At 40.1% G+C, this 17,991-nt stretch overlaps 1 protein-coding gene across 1 annotated transcript in view; it reads right to left on the minus strand.

Annotated features, from left to right (window-relative positions):
- Positions 1 to 17,991, minus strand: part of EPG5 (ectopic P-granules 5 autophagy tethering factor) — a 135,772-nt gene that overhangs the window by 100,756 nt on the left and 17,025 nt on the right. Inside the window, exons 5-12 of the mRNA XM_006144408.3 lie at positions 17,119 to 17,226; positions 14,886 to 14,959; positions 11,848 to 11,950; positions 8,405 to 8,519; positions 7,826 to 7,976; positions 5,413 to 5,568; positions 3,421 to 3,578; positions 423 to 577 (exon numbers count right to left, since the gene is read on the minus strand). Coding sequence (XP_006144470.1) covers positions 423 to 577; positions 3,421 to 3,578; positions 5,413 to 5,568; positions 7,826 to 7,976; positions 8,405 to 8,519; positions 11,848 to 11,950; positions 14,886 to 14,959; positions 17,119 to 17,226 — 1,020 coding nt within the window. The remainder of the gene's footprint in view (positions 1 to 422; positions 578 to 3,420; positions 3,579 to 5,412; positions 5,569 to 7,825; positions 7,977 to 8,404; positions 8,520 to 11,847; positions 11,951 to 14,885; positions 14,960 to 17,118; positions 17,227 to 17,991) is intronic.

The following is a 17,991-nucleotide window of genomic DNA, read 5'->3' on the forward strand; positions in this document are numbered from 1 at the left end:
ACAGGACCAGCAGGTGGCATGGTGGTTGGGGGCACTGGACTCCCACATGGCCAACTGCAATTTAAGTCCTGGACCTGGCAGCTTGCTTTCTCACTCCCCTTCTCTCTCTCTTTCTCACTCTGTCAAATTTAAATAAATAAATAAAGTTAAATAAAATAATTCTAAAACACACACAACATTAGGCTGTGCTAAATTGTCTTCTCTTTCTCTAAAATTCACACATCAAATGCCAAGATAGTGGGAAACGGGATGCATTTAATTCATGCTTCCAACACTCTCTATAGCAAAATGATGTTCCTTTGATTCTCTATCCCCTCCGATGAATGTAGACACATTTTTAAAAAAGCAATTCCAAAGAATCAATGGCTAGACAACGAAAAAGAAACACTCTTTAGCTAAGTTATAAAAAGTGATATTCTAACCTCATATATCTCCAAGACAATAATTTTTATGAAGTCGTCATCCACATTGGTTATTCTGGCCTGAGCCATCTGAGCAAATGTAGTAAGAAGGCAAATCTCCTCTGAGCTATTCATGGAAGAAAGACACTTCTCAAAGTCCATAAGATGTTCTGGATCTGTAAGTTCATATGAAGAAAGTTAAAATTGGGAAAAAATAACCTTACATACTATAAACATTCTTCCAGAGAGGAAAAAAAAAGATAGAAAATTCAAAGATAAATAGAATATTTAAAGACACAAAAGGTCTTTCTTTGTTTTAAAATATTATATAGGCATCATGAAGAAAGTGGGACCGGCTGGCTTCTGAAATTCCAAAAACTAAAAATAATGCAGCCTCAGAAGAGATATTTGACACCTCTAAGCCTCAGTTTCTCATCTGTATCAAAGGGTTATTTAAAACGGTTGACTGCAGTTCAGGTCCCAGATGTAATGACTTGCTTTCTCACTTTCTCTCTCTCTGTATATGTCTCTCTCTGGTCAAATGAAAAAATAATGACAATGATAATAAATAAAATTAAATAAATCTAAAAAAAAAAAAAGAAAAAGAAGGTTAAATGACATGTCACTGCTGAAGTGCTCTGATAACTGTAAAGCACTACTACTGTTACTAAGTGAGTTTTCCTGAAAGGCAGTATTGTCACCTTCAAAGGTACATTTGGTATTTGCCAGTCAAATGAATGAAGACCCTTTTGATGAAAACTACTCAGGACATGGGACCAGCAGTTAGCGTAATGGCTATGTCACTGGACTCCCATGCAGTCGACTGTGGTTCAAGTCCCAGACCCGGTGTTTTAAATTCACATTGGGCACATGTGCGTGCATGCACAAAATCCTGAGAGTAGAATGGAGGAGAAGGGATTGCAGTGTGGCCATCCCCCCTGGGGGATGATTTCTCGCTTTCTGTCTCTCTGTCTCTCTCTGTCTTTCTGGTGAGCGCACACGCCCTTATAGCAAAAACCTAAAAAAAAAAAAAAAAAACTACTCAGCACAAACAAGATATTCCAAACCAGTGAGATTTGCTTATAAATGAAAACATGGGACCAGCCCTATAGCTTAGCAGTTAGGTTTTGTACAGGTGCAACCAAATCCCACATAGCCAACCCAGGATTTAAGCCCAGCCCCAGAAGCTTATGAAGCACGCCAGGTGTACATGCATGCCCAGTACCCTAATGAGATGGAGAACTGAAAGAAAATGGACTGAGATATGATAAAGCCCCATTTCTCCCTGCCTCCCCACTCTCTCTCTCTCTCTCATATAAAGACACGAGTCCTCTAGCGTTAAAAAAAGAGATAGAGAGATGAAAGAAAGAAAAGAAAATACAGAGCAAAAAATTATTAATAACCATTGACTGAAATACTAAGTAATAAACAGTATATAATCTGGCCTATTTTTGAGGATGCTGGGCAAGCGATACTACATTTCATCACTAGGAGGCAATATTTACAAACAACTTTATACTTGCAATACATGACAGAAAACTAGAGACTGCAAAGGCAGTTTTCTAGAGGGAAGAAAGCAAAGCCTATTTAAAAAATATTTTTTACCTGATGGAATTTCCATGTAAGAAAGCAACAAGTGAACAATTCTTTTCACATTACATAGTTGAGAAACCAAAAATAGTTCACCTGATCTCCTATATTTTCAAAATAACTTCATGGGCAATTACCAAAACAATTTTCATTTCCTATCCCAAAACAGGTTTATAATGGAAATTCTGCTATACAGAGCATTCCCAGAATAATAAAAAAATGGGAATTATCATTCTAATTCAGAGCATTTTAAGGTACATATCAAAGGACAAAACTTATAAAGAATTCTATACCAAAAACAAAGGGGAAAGTAATAACTTTCTAATAAGGTTTTGAAACATGAAGAGCAAATAAGATAAACACACATTTCTATATTTATTTATCATCAAATTTGTTTCTTCCTCCGCTTTTCTAGCGATCAGAATGTTGATCACCCTCAAAACAAACAAAAAGAAAAAAAATTAAAGCAGGCCAGTTTTTTAACAATCACTGTAAGAAGTCTGCTACTTAGAAAATGTTAAAATTGGGACCAGCGGATAGTGTAATGATTACATTGCTAGACTTCCACATAACACAGTTCAAGTCCTGGATTCAGAGGCTTAAAACTCACTCCAGTTGTATGTGTGTACGTGACCAAAATCCTGAGAGGTGAAGGAATTGCAGCATGGCCATCCCCTCTAGGGGATGATTTCTCACTTTCTGTTTCTCTGTCTCTCCAGCAAGCATGTGCACACTATAGCAAAAATCTCCCCTCCAAAAAAGAATATGTTAGAATTTGTTGAGATCTGTGATTTCAGGCTCCTTCTACTGCACAGAGATAAGAATTGGCTATAAAGATTAAGAATGCCTGATATGTATTAAATATAAAGTATGTTAGAAAGGTAAAACAAAAAGTCTTATGTTTCCACAAAACAGTAAAAATCAAGCCTCCCAACAAAATTTAGTATATCAAAGATTAAGGAAATGAGGGGATTAAAAATTAGTAAATCAGAAAAAAAAATAGCAAATTAGAGCAGGAATATTAAATTCTCTGAAGACCCTACTCTCAAAGCTAGACTCTAATAAGGCAGACGGAACGTCTCTCCTAATGGAACTGGACACAAAGCTTTCAAAAATGTCTAGACAATTAATAGATACTTGTTAATCTGACTGTAAATTAGAAGAATTTTACACACATGGGCAAAAAGGAGCTCCCTAAAAATGAGAATATGTTTATTGATACACTATTTGGGACTAATCCAATTTGGATTTCAGATATACTCTGCTATCTAATCAAAACAATGACGCAGTCTCCTGAATTTCAAAATCACACTTTAGCACAGAGAGTAAAACATTTTCCCTTAGTCCCTCTAAAAGTAGAAAGCACAAACAATGAGGAGGTGAAGGAGGTCTTGGAAAGCTGGAGGCTGCCTGCTCAGCAGGGCTGTACCTTGGAGCCGCCGCTTGCACTCAGCAGGCTGGAGGGCAGCACAGAGCTGCTGCAGGTTCCCACTCTCCACCTGGTGCATCAGGAAGAAGAGCTTCCAGAGCATTTGGACTGACAGTGTCCCAAAGGGCATTTCGGACATAAACAACCAGATGCCAAGCCTGTGTGTTTCAAAAAGAGCAGGAATAATTTGATGTTTTAGTATCACCATACTAAGAAAGTAGAGAAACCTTCAACTCTCATAGGAAAAAAAGATTCTTAAATCACACTACTGTGATTTTTTTCCTACTGCTTTTTAACAGGCTTCAGACAAAAACACCTCAAGGATGGAAAACAGTAACAGCAAACATGAAGCATTTTGTCTGTGCCAAGTATTGTTCTAATCACTACATCATGTGTGTGTGTGCGTGTGTGTGTGTGTAACAGCAACTCATTCCATCTTCACCAAAACTAAGACAATAGTTACTGTTTTTGCCCCTGGATTACTAGAGCACAGAGAGTAGTGGATGACAGAGAGCCTGCTACAGAGGTGGACGTGCGTGTCTGAGCATGTGCATGTGTGCACAGACATCTGTGCAGTAGATAGTAGGGGAATCAAAAGCCATCGAGTGACTCCTCACTGATCACTGGATGAAGATCAAACTCCTCAGCTCCATAATGAAAGGTTTCCACGATCCAGCTTCTACAAAGAGCCCTCTATGCATTCAGAATTTCAGACTATTCTGACAAGCCTGGAGAGAACCCCCTTGTCCCCGGTCCAACATTCTTCCTCATCACTATCCCAGACTATGGAAACTGTAGATTCCCAACCCCCACCAGAGAGATCCCAGTTTTGTAGGTCACACTGGGGCACAGAATTTACACCTTTTACATTCACTCCTGATGATTCAGACACAAGTGAGTGGTAAACCACACTGGAGAAACACCTGGAGGTGCTGTAACTTACATACACATATTATCCTACCAGCAATTCAAGAGCAGAAACAATGTCTTTTTCATCTTTGGATAAGCTAATTTGTAACTAACATTTTGTATTTTAATTATTTGGCACCTAAACCAGTATCATGAAAACAATCAACATTCAATGGATGCTTATTAAAATTGTATTTATATGTAAATTTTATCACATTTTTTTTAAATCTAGGAGCCAGACAATAATGCAGCCATAAAGAGACTCTACAAGGCTGACTCTATAAAGCTGACCAATGTAGGAAGGTTCTTCACATCCAGAGACCTCACACTCACTGTACGACACACAATATATCAAGGGCTGAGGCTGAGTCATGTTGCAAAAGGGAGTATAGACAGCTCAGGAAAAGGGAGCCGTGGGGGAGAGTCAGCAGGTCATGAGTGGAGTTAAATGGGGCTGGAGGACAGTCCATATCTCCTACTGGAGGGAACAATACTGCAGTAGAACCTGCTCCTACACTTGGCCAGAGGCTTAGGGAAGGCAATGCAGGAGGTACAGCTGGATCCCTGTCCGTGCCTCAAATGTTCCCCTGGGATATAAGCTGCAGCACAGATAGCACTGACCAGAAAACAGCATTTACTCAGCCAAGACAAGGGACCAAATCCATGACATCCTTAGAACTTAAAACTCTCAGAATAAGGCTACTTGAATAAGAAAATCAGCAAATCATTCGTACCACGTACTGAGCACCCAGCACCTCACTGTAGGCACTGCAGTTGCATATATGATAGAATCCATCCTTGTTTGCCCCAGCTCAAGGAAGTCCCAAAAGTTGAGAGGGTGGCAAAACTGAGACATCAGAATTGGGTTATTCTAAGACAGAAAGAAACCTAAAAGATCCTTTCTGTCAACAGAGTATATACTACAAGTAGGAAAACTGTGGTCTAAGATTTGTCCCAAAGTAAGAAACAGATGAAATACATTAAAACATTATAGTGAAAAATCTACTTTAGTGGATGACTTTCACTCCAATCTTCCTTACGAGCCAGGGAGTTCTTTCTCACCAGTTATCATCATTGTCTTACCTTTTGGCATTTAGCACATGTAGGACAGCCCTCAAAAACAGCTCATCGAATTCAACCTGTAGTTTCTCCATGGAATAGGGCTGCAGGACCGATCCCAAGCCTTGGTTATGACTCACAAACTGTGCCCAGTGGTCACTCACATAGCCAATAGTCATCCTGAGCATGAGAAAAGACAACTAATATGACCCTTTTCATGACCTCACTCAGTATCAGCACCTTTCTGTTACACTGAAGCATCAATTTATTTAACACGTAATCAACTGAAAATCTACTATCTTCTAGGTTCTGAGGGTAATACAAAAGGGAAACTTTTAAAACTACACTCATGGAACTTAACATTTAGTAGAGAGCAAGCAGACAATACCTAAAATAAAGTAAGATGCACAGTCTATCACACAGCTATAAGTGACATTAAGAAAAATAAAGCGGGGGCCAGAAGGTGACATGGTGGGTAAGGGCGTTGGACTCCCACATGGCCGGCCACAGTTCGAGTCCTGGACCTGGTAGCTTGCTTTCTCACTTTCCCTCGCTCTCTCTCACTCTCTTTCTTTCTGACCAAATTCAAATACATAAGTAAATGAAGTTAAATAAAATAATTCTTTAAAAAAAAAAAAGAAAAAGAAAGCAGAAGGGAATAAAGTATGTGGAGACTGGGGAGTGGGCAGGGATAGGGAGTCTGCTAAGAGCAGAAGAGGCCTCACTGAAGAGAAATGTGAGTAAAGACTAGAAGATGGTGAGGCATGTGTCATAAGAATAGGAAGAAGCAAATGTCCAGGTAGAAGAACCAGTCAGTCCAAAGGCTCCAGGGGTGTGAAGTATGTATGAGGAACAGTGAAGTGGCCAGTGTGCTAGAGCAGAATAAGTGAGAGGGCAAGTGGCTCGGGGTGAAAACAGAAATGCAACGTGAAGGGCCCTGCGGGTCACCATGAGGACTTTGGTTTCTTCTCTGAACGAGAAGAGGAGCACCGTGGAGTCTTGAGCAGATGACATGAGGGAACACAGCCTGTTGTGAGGATACAGTAGAGTGGGGAAGCTGGGCAAGGTCAAAAGAGATCTACATCTTTCACATGTACTGCTCTGCAACTGAAATGTATGTTAATATTGATGACATGCAGCCTTGATTAGGCAGCATTTTTTTTTCTTTCTCAGTGGTTCATAAAATATATCTTTAGAATTGGTGGCATCTAGGGCCAGCAGATGGCATAGTAGTTATGTCACTGGACTCCCATATGGCTGACCTTGGTTTAAGTCCCAGACCCAGAGGCGTGACACTCACACCAGGAGCATGTGAGTTGTGTGCCCAAAATCCCAAGAGGAAAATGGAGGAGGAGGAATTGCTGCATGGCCATCCACCCAGGGGGTGATTTCTCACTTTCTCTGTCTCTCTGGCGAGCATACACGTTCAATGACAAAAAAAATCTCTCCCAAAAAAGAAAAAAAAAAAAAAGAAAAGAATTGATGGCATCTTAAAATTTGACAAAAGATAGTATTTTGAAGGCAGAGGTGACAGAATTTATACTTAGACTGAACATGGGTATAAAAGAAAGAGAAATACCAGGAATGTCAGAATAATGTTTTGTCCTGAACTACCAGAATAGAATACATCTGCCACATACCAAAACTAGGAAGCGTGTGAGAAGAGCAGTTAGGGGTGTGTGTGGACATTTTTAATGGAATTTGCCAGAAATTAAAATAAAAATAAACAGGACAAGAAAAAGGGAAATGAGGATGTCAAAGAGCTACTGCCAATTTCCCAGGCAAATGCTAAGAGGCAGATGAGAAGAGAGCAAAGAATACAGGAAGAACTTGCACATTCCTTGAACCTCTCTTTCTAGCCCAGACTTCTCAACCCAGTGGCAGTTTTAAAGATCCTACTCCAAGAACAATTATCAAGAAAACAAGTGAAATTTCAGATACTTAATCAAATAGTTTGACTAGAAGCATTCATAAAATTTCCATCTGATAGGTGGTTAATAAAAAAAAAATAAAAAAATAAAAATTCTTGGGGTCAGCAGGTGGCATAGTGGTTGGGGTGATGGATTCCCACATGGTTGACTGCAGTTTGAGTCTCAGACCTGGCAGCCTGCTTTCTCACTTTCTCTCTCTGTCTCTCTCTGGTGAGCATGTGTACCCTGTGGCAAACTGAAAAATAACAATAAGTAAAATTAAATAAATACTTTTTTATTAGAGGTTTTTGCTTGAGAATGCACACACTTACAAGAGAGAGATAGAGACAGTAAGAGGGAAAGTGAATAATCACCCCCTCAGGGGATGACCATGCCACATTCCCCTCTCCACTCTCCTCCCAAGATCCTGGGTGTGCACACACCACTAAAATGTCAATCATCCCTAAGCAGTATCTGTGTCTGACCAGGAAAGCCAACAAAAATAGATGGATCAACAGCAGTATTACCTGATCATATAACCAATTCGCTTTACAAACTGCCTATAGCGTGCTCTGTTAAAGGTTTCTAACCCCACAGCCAGAAGTTCCACTAATGAGTTGGCAAAGGCAAAAATTTTCATCATCTCTTGAGGTCTTGTTGTTTCGGGTAAATAATCACCTGGAAATTAATCAGGAAAAAAAAAGAAATTCTAATTACTATGAAAAAACACTAAAGGATACAGGTATAAGTAATGAAAGAAACAAAGCTAAGATTAAACAGTATTAACAATCACTTTACTCTCACTCCTACAGCAATGCAAAATGGGAAATTGGAAACAAAGTATAAAATTATAAACAATTTATTGAAGTGTGGCATGTTTAAGCTAGTCGGCCTTCTCACATTTGAATGCTAAGTGAGAAATCATAAACATGGGAGAAAGGAAGTCTAAAATTGCTGCTTACAGGAAAATTTGAATTGAAAGCCTGCACAAGCAATCAGACTTGATGCTGAGTTCCTGGGCTGAGCTTTCCACTACCACATTTTATATATAATACACACACACACACACACATGCACGCACACGCACACAGCTGCACACAGCCTACCTGTTGCTTTAAACCCAAGAAGATGCTGAAAGAGTTCATGAAATGGAAACTGTGATAAAAGGATAACCAAGTCATCTTCATTAAGGAGAATCCAACTGGTCTCAGGGTCTTCATCCTAAAGGCAAAGATGCAAACCATGTCATCTGATTTGATCAGTTCACTCTACGGTCAAGAGCTACAGGAGTTTAATTATTACAGGTGTCAATGGTACATATGTGTTATTCTTGTAAGTTTTCATTGACCTCTCCTCCAGGACAGAAATTTACAGTCTCGATTCCACAGACATCCCTATAAATCCCCTGAAATTGCAAATGAAATTTTATGTGTATCTGAGTTGTGTTTATTTGGCTGAAAATGCTATCATAAAATTTCCATCCCAAATAAGACAGAGAAAAAAATTCTTTTAGAGTGGGATGTTACCATATAGTATTCAGTGCTCTAACAACATCAATTAAAGAACCAGGTACTAGGGTTCAAGTTACTTTAATTACAGTTCTCTTCCCTGAAAGTCAAGATCTACCTTCGTACTCAATAGACCACGGAGAAACAATTAGCATTCACGAAGGATGACTGACTTCTGTTGTCAATTAGTGCTGCTGGGGCAGGATAAAAATAACAGTGGTTGTACACAGATTACACAAGGGAATATTTGGGATATTTTAAATTTGATACAGAGCACTAAAGTCATGTTAGAAACCAAGGCTACTTGTGTTCTAAGAGATACTGCATTTAAAAGGAGAGAATATGGGACAAGGAAGTGGTATCGTGGTTAAGGTGGCTGGATTTCCATATTGCCAACAGTGGTTCCAGTCTCATACCCGGTAGCCTGGATTCCCACATGGCTGACCTACAGTTCAAATCTCAGACCTAGTAGCCTGAAAAACATGACCAAAATCCTGATGGGATGCAGAAATCCAGGAAAAAGGACTATGGAGTGACTATGCCCCACAAGGGGGGTACTTTCCCTCTCTCTTTCTCTGGTAAGCACACATGCCCTCTGACAATCAAAACACACACCCACATGAGCCTCAGAAACTTTACTTAGAGCAGTAGTTTTGTTCTCAACTCTAGCTTTACATGAGAATCATGAGAGGCTTTTTAATATCCAGATATCTCAGTATGGGTCTAGTCAAGGCTTCTAAGTTGACCAAGTGAAGATTCTAATAAATAACTAATGGATGAGGACAATCCAGAGTGCCTTCCTCCCCACAGTCTGCCCTGATTCAATAGTACTCTCGACTTTCTCATCTACTCCCCAAGGTCTGGAACTCACTCAACATTCAGTGCTAACACCAGGCACCACTGTAGGTTCTTTAATCATTATGTGTCTCAATAAAGGCCACTCTGAAAAAAATAATTGCTCCACTACAATCTTTAAAAGACCAATCTGGGAATCAGTGGATGGCATAATAGTTACATTGCTAGACTCCCATGTAGTTGACCACGGTTCGAGTCCCAGACCCAATGGCTTAAAACTCACAACAGACACATGTATATGCGTGTCCAATATCCAGAGAAGAGAATGGAGGAGAAGGGATTGAGGTGTGACCATCCCTCTAGGAGGTGATTTCTTACTTTCTGTCTCTCTGTCTCTCCAGCAAGCACAGGTGCCCTATAGCAAAAATCCATCAAAAAGAAATGAATAAATAAAATAAAAATAAATAAAAATTTAAAAATAATAAGATAAAAGATCACTCTGTGCCAGCTCCTGAGAAGTTCTCTTCAGGATGATTGCTCAGTATCTAGCAAAGATGTCTTCAAATTCTCATCATTTCCCATCATTACCACCTCCTTAAGTCACGGGAGAGTAAAACGACTGTGAAGAAGAACCACATTCTGAATGAGCACTTGTGGAAATTACACAGACATGATCCCCACAGCCACCGTGGCTGAGGACTATCCACTGAACACTTTATCTTTCTTTAAAGATTTATTAATTTTATTTGTTATTATTATTGTCATTGTTATTATTATTTTAATTTTACTAGGGCACTTGTGCTCACCAGAGAGATAGCAAAGAGAGAGAGAGAGGGAAAGTGGGAAAGCAAGTCACCAGGTCCAGGATTCAAACCACAGTCGGCCATGTGGGAGTCCAGTGTCCCAACCATCGTACCACCTGCTGGCCCATCACTGAACATGTTCAACTCCTTCTAAACAGAGGAAGGATTAATAAATCCATTTCTTGGCCATCCTAGTTAACGATATCAAATCAGGATTGGTGGGGGGAGGGGAAGCACTAGAGCCAATAATTAGCCAGAGGAAAAATTCCTTATATATACACTAACACTGACAAATTACTATGTGTATTTGTAAGGAATATATAATGTAACCTTACAGGAAAAAAAAAATTTTTTTTGAGAGAGATTTTTGCTATAGGGTACGTGTGCTCGCCAGAGAGAGAGAAAGTGAAAAATCACTCTCTAGGGGGAATGGCCACACTCACTGGAGAGGAAGAAACAAAGACACAGAGAAAGGAGTGGAAAAAGGCACTCTCCAATGCAATGTGGTCATACCATATCCCTTCTTCTGCACACCCCCATCCTGTCAGGATTTGGGGCATGCACACACATGCATCCAGGATGTTTTTCAAGTCACCAGAGCTGGGACTCAAACCACGTTCAGCCATGTGAGATCTTGCTCCCTTACCACTAAGGCACAGGGCCAGCCCAACAAGTGTTATCTTATAAAACTGGATTTTGATCATTAAATTCTCACCAAAAAAATAAAAAACCCCTACTTTTCAAATAAGAAATTCTACATAAGATGTGTCCTTTTTTTTTCTTTTTTTGGAGAGGTTTTTGCCATAGGGTGTGTGCACTTGCCAGAAAGACAGAGACAGAAAGACAGAAAGTGAGAAATCACTTCCCTAGGAGGGATGGTCACACTACAAGCCCTTCTCCTCCATTCTCCTCTTGGGATTTTGGACATGCACACACATGCACCTGGTGTGAGTTTAAGCCACTGGGTCTGGGACTCGAACCACGGTCGACTGCATGGGAGTCTAGTGACATAGTCATTACGCCAACTGCTGGTCCCGACAAGATGTTTTTAAGAGCTAAAATAGAACCGTGGTAAGTTTCAGCTTTTTATTATTGAGACTTAGATTATCTAGAAAACCAAACCTAGAAACTTGTTAATACACAAAAGAAATTCCTAATATAAATTATATATAATATGGTGTATTCAATTTCCAGGTTCCAAATTTTAGACATGGCTCAACCACAACCTGTAAAGGATGCACATTCAATGACCATATGATTTGGTACAAGGTTATTCCACCTCCCTGTATCTCAGTTTCCCTATCTGTAAAATGGGGACCACAACAGTACTTATCTCATGGGGTTATTGGAAAAATTAAGTAATATGTAAAAAGTGCTTAAAACACCCCTGGCACATAAGGTTCAAAAATGATTAATCAAAATAATGCGAGCATGACAAATTACCTCTTCTCCTCCCTCATCGACTAGTGTCCAGGTCCCAGATGCAGGTCCTGAGGAGGACTTCCGCTCACTGGGCTTCATGTGGCACATGAACTCTGCTCGATTTCTAAAGGACAAGGGAAATCAATCCAATCACTTAAACATAGAAAGCCCCATCAAAGTGCATTCTGGATTATCTACTCACTGTGAAGAGACAGACATCAACCAAATCTTCAAATGGCTTAAATTAATAAATAAGAAATAGGAACCAGCTAAAAAAATCAAGGAGACTGAAACACTACTAATTTCACAGTGGCAAGGACACAAGCATCAGAATCAATTACACTGAGGAAAAGCAGTTATACCAGCACAGCTCCTGGCATGCAGTGGGGCCTCAATATGCATGGACTGCTAGAACATCTTCACTCTTCCCAAGTGTTGTCGGGGAGATGACCACAGGAAACAAGCTTTACTGAATTAAAATCCTCAGATAATACAGAGCCTCGTTTAGGGCCAAAAAGTACATCTGAAGACAAAAGCAGCTACCACATGTAGGAGTAGTCCCCAGTATCCAGGCATCAGGGAGTGTGAGCTGGAAGAAACCTGCTGGTCAGGCTTCCACAGGCTGCTGGCTAGATCTGATAAGTACGTATAACCAGGGAAGTCTCTTCTCACAGGTCACAATGTAGTTCTCAGTCCTTTTTCTTTTTCTCTGCTCTGACCCTGAAAATTCACCCACTCCTACTTTTAACCAGAAACTATTCCCCATGATTTCCAACTTTGTAACTGTGATGCTATCCTTTCAATCCCATGAGCTCCAATCCTGAACTCCAGATAGCCACTGGTATGTGTCAATGACCTCAAATACTCCCCCTTACAAAACAGCTCTTTCTATCTTTTCTACATTAGGACAGAAAACACTCCCTCAGTCACTTAGATGCAGAGGCCTACAATCACATCTGAACCATTTCCACATTTTCTTTATTTTGTCAACTACTTAATCCTTCCCTGGGAAGATGTCTTTTAGGTTACCCTCCTTTTCCCCCACTTCCATTACTCCAATTCGGGCTCTGAGGCAGACAGGCTGTATAAGATCCAAGACCCAATAGTAGTAACACTGCTCAAGGTCACCTACACATGGACCCTGCCTTCTCCCCAGTTCAGAATATGCCCTCTTGAAGATGGGCTGGGGCCCAAAGCCAGGAAATCCAGATGTTTGTAACCACTTGATTAAGCAGAAGTACTTATTTTAATTCTGCCTCCAGTTCACCCTAATCATTTTCAAATACAACTTTTACATATTGTTCAAAAACCCTCAATTAGGTCAGCTCTGAGGCTCATGGTTAAGGCAGCCAGATTCCACATGGCCTACTGTGTGGTCCAAGGCCCAAATTCATGGCTCAAAAAACACACCAAGCATGTGTGTATGTGCATGCCCAAAATCCCTGAAGGAGACAGAGATGAAAGAGAAGGAATTGCAACATGATCATTCCCCGAAGAAGGTGTTTTCTCGTCCCCCTCTTTCTTTCTTTCTTTTTTTTTTTTTTTGAGAGATTTTCACTCTAGGGCGCGTGCGCTCGCCAGACAGACAGAGAGAGACATAGAGACAGAAAGCGAGAAATCACCCCCCAGTGGGGATGGTCACGCCGCAATCCCTTCTCCTTCATTCTCCTCTCGGGATCTTGGGCACGCACGCACACGCGCCCGGTGTGAGTTTTAAGCCACCGGGTCTGGGACACGAACCACGGTCGACTACGTGGGAGTCCAGCAACATAGCCATTACGCTAACTGCTGGTTCCCGTCCCCCTCTTTCTTTGTCTCTTCATCTCTCTCTGGCAAGTGCTTGAACACACACATACAAATGCACACATGCACGCACACACACCCCCCTCTATTACTATCAAATCTAGATTTCTCTACCTTAGTTTCTATATTCTAACATACCCTCCTAGTTATTCATCTTTTTTACTGTCTTCTGCACATCTTCACTCCAATCAAGCCAATATCCTACCTGTCCTCTGTACACCTATCATAACCTTTGCTCATATTGCCTTCTAGAGTCCTTCTCTCTTACTGGAACCCAATCCTTTCTTTTTCTTAGAGAGAGATTTTTGCTATAGTGCACATGCACTCTTCAGAGAGACAGAAAGCATGAAATAAACCCCCAGGAGGAATGGCCATGCCGCTATCCCCTCTCCACTCTCCTCTTGGGATCTTGGGCATGTGCATGTGTGCGCACCACACATATACCTGGCATGAGTTTTAAGCCACCAGTCTGGGAGTTACTACATGGGAGTTTAGTGATGTAACCATTATGCCATCTGCTGGTCCCCCAATCCATCCTTAAAATCCAGCTCCTCTACCATGGAACCCTCTCTCACTACTCCACTCAAACAACCCTATTTCTTTTTTGTTTTTGGTTTTCTAGGAGTTTTTAAGAGAGATTTTTTGCTATAGGGCACATACTCTCACCAGACAGAGGGAGACAGAGAAACAGAAAGTGAGAAATCATCCCCCAGGAGGAATGGGCATGCCACAATCCCTTCTCCTCCATTCTGCTCTCAGGATTTTGGACATACACCTACAGGAGCCTGGCGTGAGTTTCAAAGCCACTAGGTCTGAGATCTGAACTGCAGTCGGCCACGTGGGAGTCCAGTGACATAACCATTACACCATCTGCTGGTCCCCAAACAACACTCTATTTCTATTATATCAATCACAGCTTCACAATTTAGCACTTACATCTCTTTGGGTTTTTTTTTTTTTTTTCATCTCCCTCTAAATCTCTTTTTCTAAAGAAGATTTCTGTCTATGGCACTTTTACAACAACCATAACAGGAGTAGCAAACCCACTAAAAAACAAGGCCCAAGAAGGTTAACTGTTTATACAAAGGATCACTTTGGGACAATGAGTACCAAATCCAAAGAAAATAGGCAACGTTAAATTCTGGGAAGCGGATACTTCCCTTAGCAGTTCTTTGGATCTGCACAGTTTAGCAAGCCAATCTTTTGAGAGAAAGAAGCTTTTCAGTTTCTACTTTACAAAGCTCGTCCACACTTACTTGACAGGAGACATCAGCAGGGCAAGTGACTGCATAAAATGAAAGACCCCTGACGTGTTATTCAACACTTTGATCTGCAATCAGAAATGGAAAAAAAGCATATTGTTGAAAACCAATAACCTAAGTGTCCATAATCTTAATTCATAAGCATTCTAACAAAGGTTGCTGCTAAAAGAACAAAGCTGAAAGTGACACCTAATCCACAAAAGTGAGACACAGCTTGTGGGTCTTGACCACACTGACCCAGCTGTATTCAGAATAGAGAGAGCAGAGCAGTTTACAACGAGCACTATTAACAATATGGGCTGAAGGATAACACCACAACTTTAAAGAGAAACAAAACAAAAACAAACCCTCCTTATACCTAAAAAGATTCAGACTACTTGCTTTCCCAAAATAGTGAGAAAAAAAAAAAAGTGAAGTTGAATTTGGCATATATTTTGGCTCCTGCCCACATGGGCAGTTGTTATGAATAACAAAATAACCCAAATTCAAGTAGCAGAGAGGAAAAATTGGAAACTCCTAAATATATGAGCACTGATCATACAGCCTGCAATCTCTGCTAATTATTTAAAGTACTACATGGCAACATTTTAGTCAACCACAGATCTCATATGCAACATGGTCCTATAATATTATAACAGGTTATATCATATTGTATAGGTGTATATTAGGCTCTACTATCTAGTTTGTATAAGTACATTCTATGATGTCTACACAATGACAATATTACCTAATAATGTATTTCTCAGAACGTTTCTCTGATATTAAGAAATGCATGACTGGGACCAGCAGTTAGCGTAATGGCTATGTCGCTGGACTCCCATGTACTTGACCGCAGTTTGCATCCCAGACCCGGTGGCTTAAAACTCACGCCGCGTGTGTGTGCGTGCGTGCCCAAGATCCCGAGAGGAGAATGGAGGAGAAGGGACTGCGGCGTGGCCATCCCCCCTGAGGGGTGATTTCTCCCTTTCTGTCTCTCTGTCTCTGTCTGTCTGGTAAGTGCACGTGCCTATGACAAAAACCTCTCAAACCTCTCAAAAAAAAAAAAAAAAGAAAGAAAGAAATGCATGACTATAAATTCTACTGAACCTACCAAGCTAGACTACAATTGAACTTGTGCAGTTCTATCATAATGTCACCACCTATGGGAAGTACAAGAAGTTTTAGCATATAAACTCCAACCAATATATACTGGGCATATTTTAAGGATTTTATTTTAAATAATTTTTTCAGGGGAAAGGAGGGAAGTCCAGTAGCCTAGTTGTTAAGGAAGCCAGACCCTATATAGTCATCACTTAGTTTGAATCCCAGCCTTGCTTGAAAATTACACTGTGCCTGTGTGTACGCATACCCAAAATCCCAAAAGGATGCAGAAATGGAGGAGAGGGGATTCAATGTGACCACACTTCACTGCAGAGTGCTTTCTTCCTCTCCCTCTTTCTCTGTCTTTCTCTGGCAAGTGCATATGCCCTCTAGCAAATAAAAAATACTTTTAAAAATATAATATTTGGGGGACCAGCATGTGGTGAGGTGGTTAAGACGTTAGAAACTCCCACATGGCCAACCTCTGTTCAAGTCCCAGACCTGGTGGCTTGCTTTCTCACTTTCCCTCTCTCTCTTTCTCTCTGTGTCTCTCTCTGATCAAATTAAAAAATAATAATGAATGAATAAATAAAATTAAATAAATTATTATTTTAAATATATATATATATATAAAATATTCAGCAGGGCTGGCAGGTGGCAGGGTGGTTAAAGGCATTGGACTCTGACATGGCCGACCACGGTTCAAGTCCCAGACCTGGCGGCTTGCTTTCTCACTCTCTCTCTCACTCTTCCCTCTCCAGTCAAATTAAAAATTAAAATAAATAAATAAACAAAGTTAAGTAAAATAATTTTAAAAAATTAAATAATGAAAATAAAATATTTGGGGCCAGCAGGTGACATGGTGGTATGGTGCAGAACTCCCACATGGCTGAGTGCAGTTCAAATCCAGGACCTGATGGCTTGCTTTCTCATTTTCTCTCTCACTCTCTGTCTGTCTCTGTCTCTCTCTCTCTGTTCCCTACATCAAATTAAATAATAATTAATAAAATTAAATAAATAATTATTTCTTTAAAATATACAATATTTAAGTAATCTTTTTTTTTTTTTTTTAGGAATTTCAGAAGCAAAAATGTCTAATAAAACCTCTACCCCATCCCCTTCAGAATCGGAAGTCCATTCATCATACCTGAATGAAAGGAACAGCCCATTTGCTAACACCAGCTGGGCATCGAAGAATATGATTAAGAAGGAAGAGATGATCTCCAGGACAGCCAACTCTTTGTAATACTGCTACCTGAACAATAAAGTACACAAAGAATCACTATTCAGAAAAAAAAGAATAGTTTATCTAGGGGTTTCGTAAAGTCATTTATCCACTATTTAAATACATGCAGGCTTCCAAAAGAGTGATGTGACATAAAACATAGCATGTGCTGGTTGAGTTTCAACCACAGAGACACTCAGAGGCCTATGACTCTATGAGTACTATGATAACACCATAAATTGTTTCTCTGCAAATCTGATTTTTATTTTCTGGTAAATTACAAATAACTAATGCTGTGGCCATGAGTAAGCAGATATAAGTCAAACACTTTATTTTTTCTTTGTAATAGTTTCTCAAATACATATACATATTACTATTCTTTGTAATAGTTTCTCAAATACATATAAAAATCACCTCATATTTATAAATTCTGGTCTGAATCTTAAAAAGGCACATAGGCAGCCTTATTGAAAAACATAACCAACACACAAATGCCCTCCCCTACATCTGGTAACACAACTAATATTCTTCCTAAGTTTTCCAAATTCTGATTCTTCTTCCTTTTTTTTTCTCTTAAAATATTTTAAAGTATTTGGGACCAGCAATTAGAGTAATGGCTATGTCACTGAACTCCCATGTAGTCTACCATGGTTTGAGTCCCGGATCCGGTGGCTTAAACTCACGCTGGGCGTATGTGCGTGCATGCCCAAGATCCTGAGAAGAGAATGGAGGAGAAGGAATTACGGCATGGCCACCCCCCCCGGGGGGGGGTAATTTCTCGCGTTCTATCTCTCT

The sequence above is a fragment of the Tupaia chinensis genome, unplaced genomic scaffold (genome assembly GCF_000334495.1).
Source record: "Tupaia chinensis unplaced genomic scaffold, TupChi_1.0 Scaffold000119_1, whole genome shotgun sequence".
NCBI lineage: Eukaryota > Metazoa > Chordata > Mammalia > Scandentia > Tupaiidae > Tupaia > Tupaia belangeri.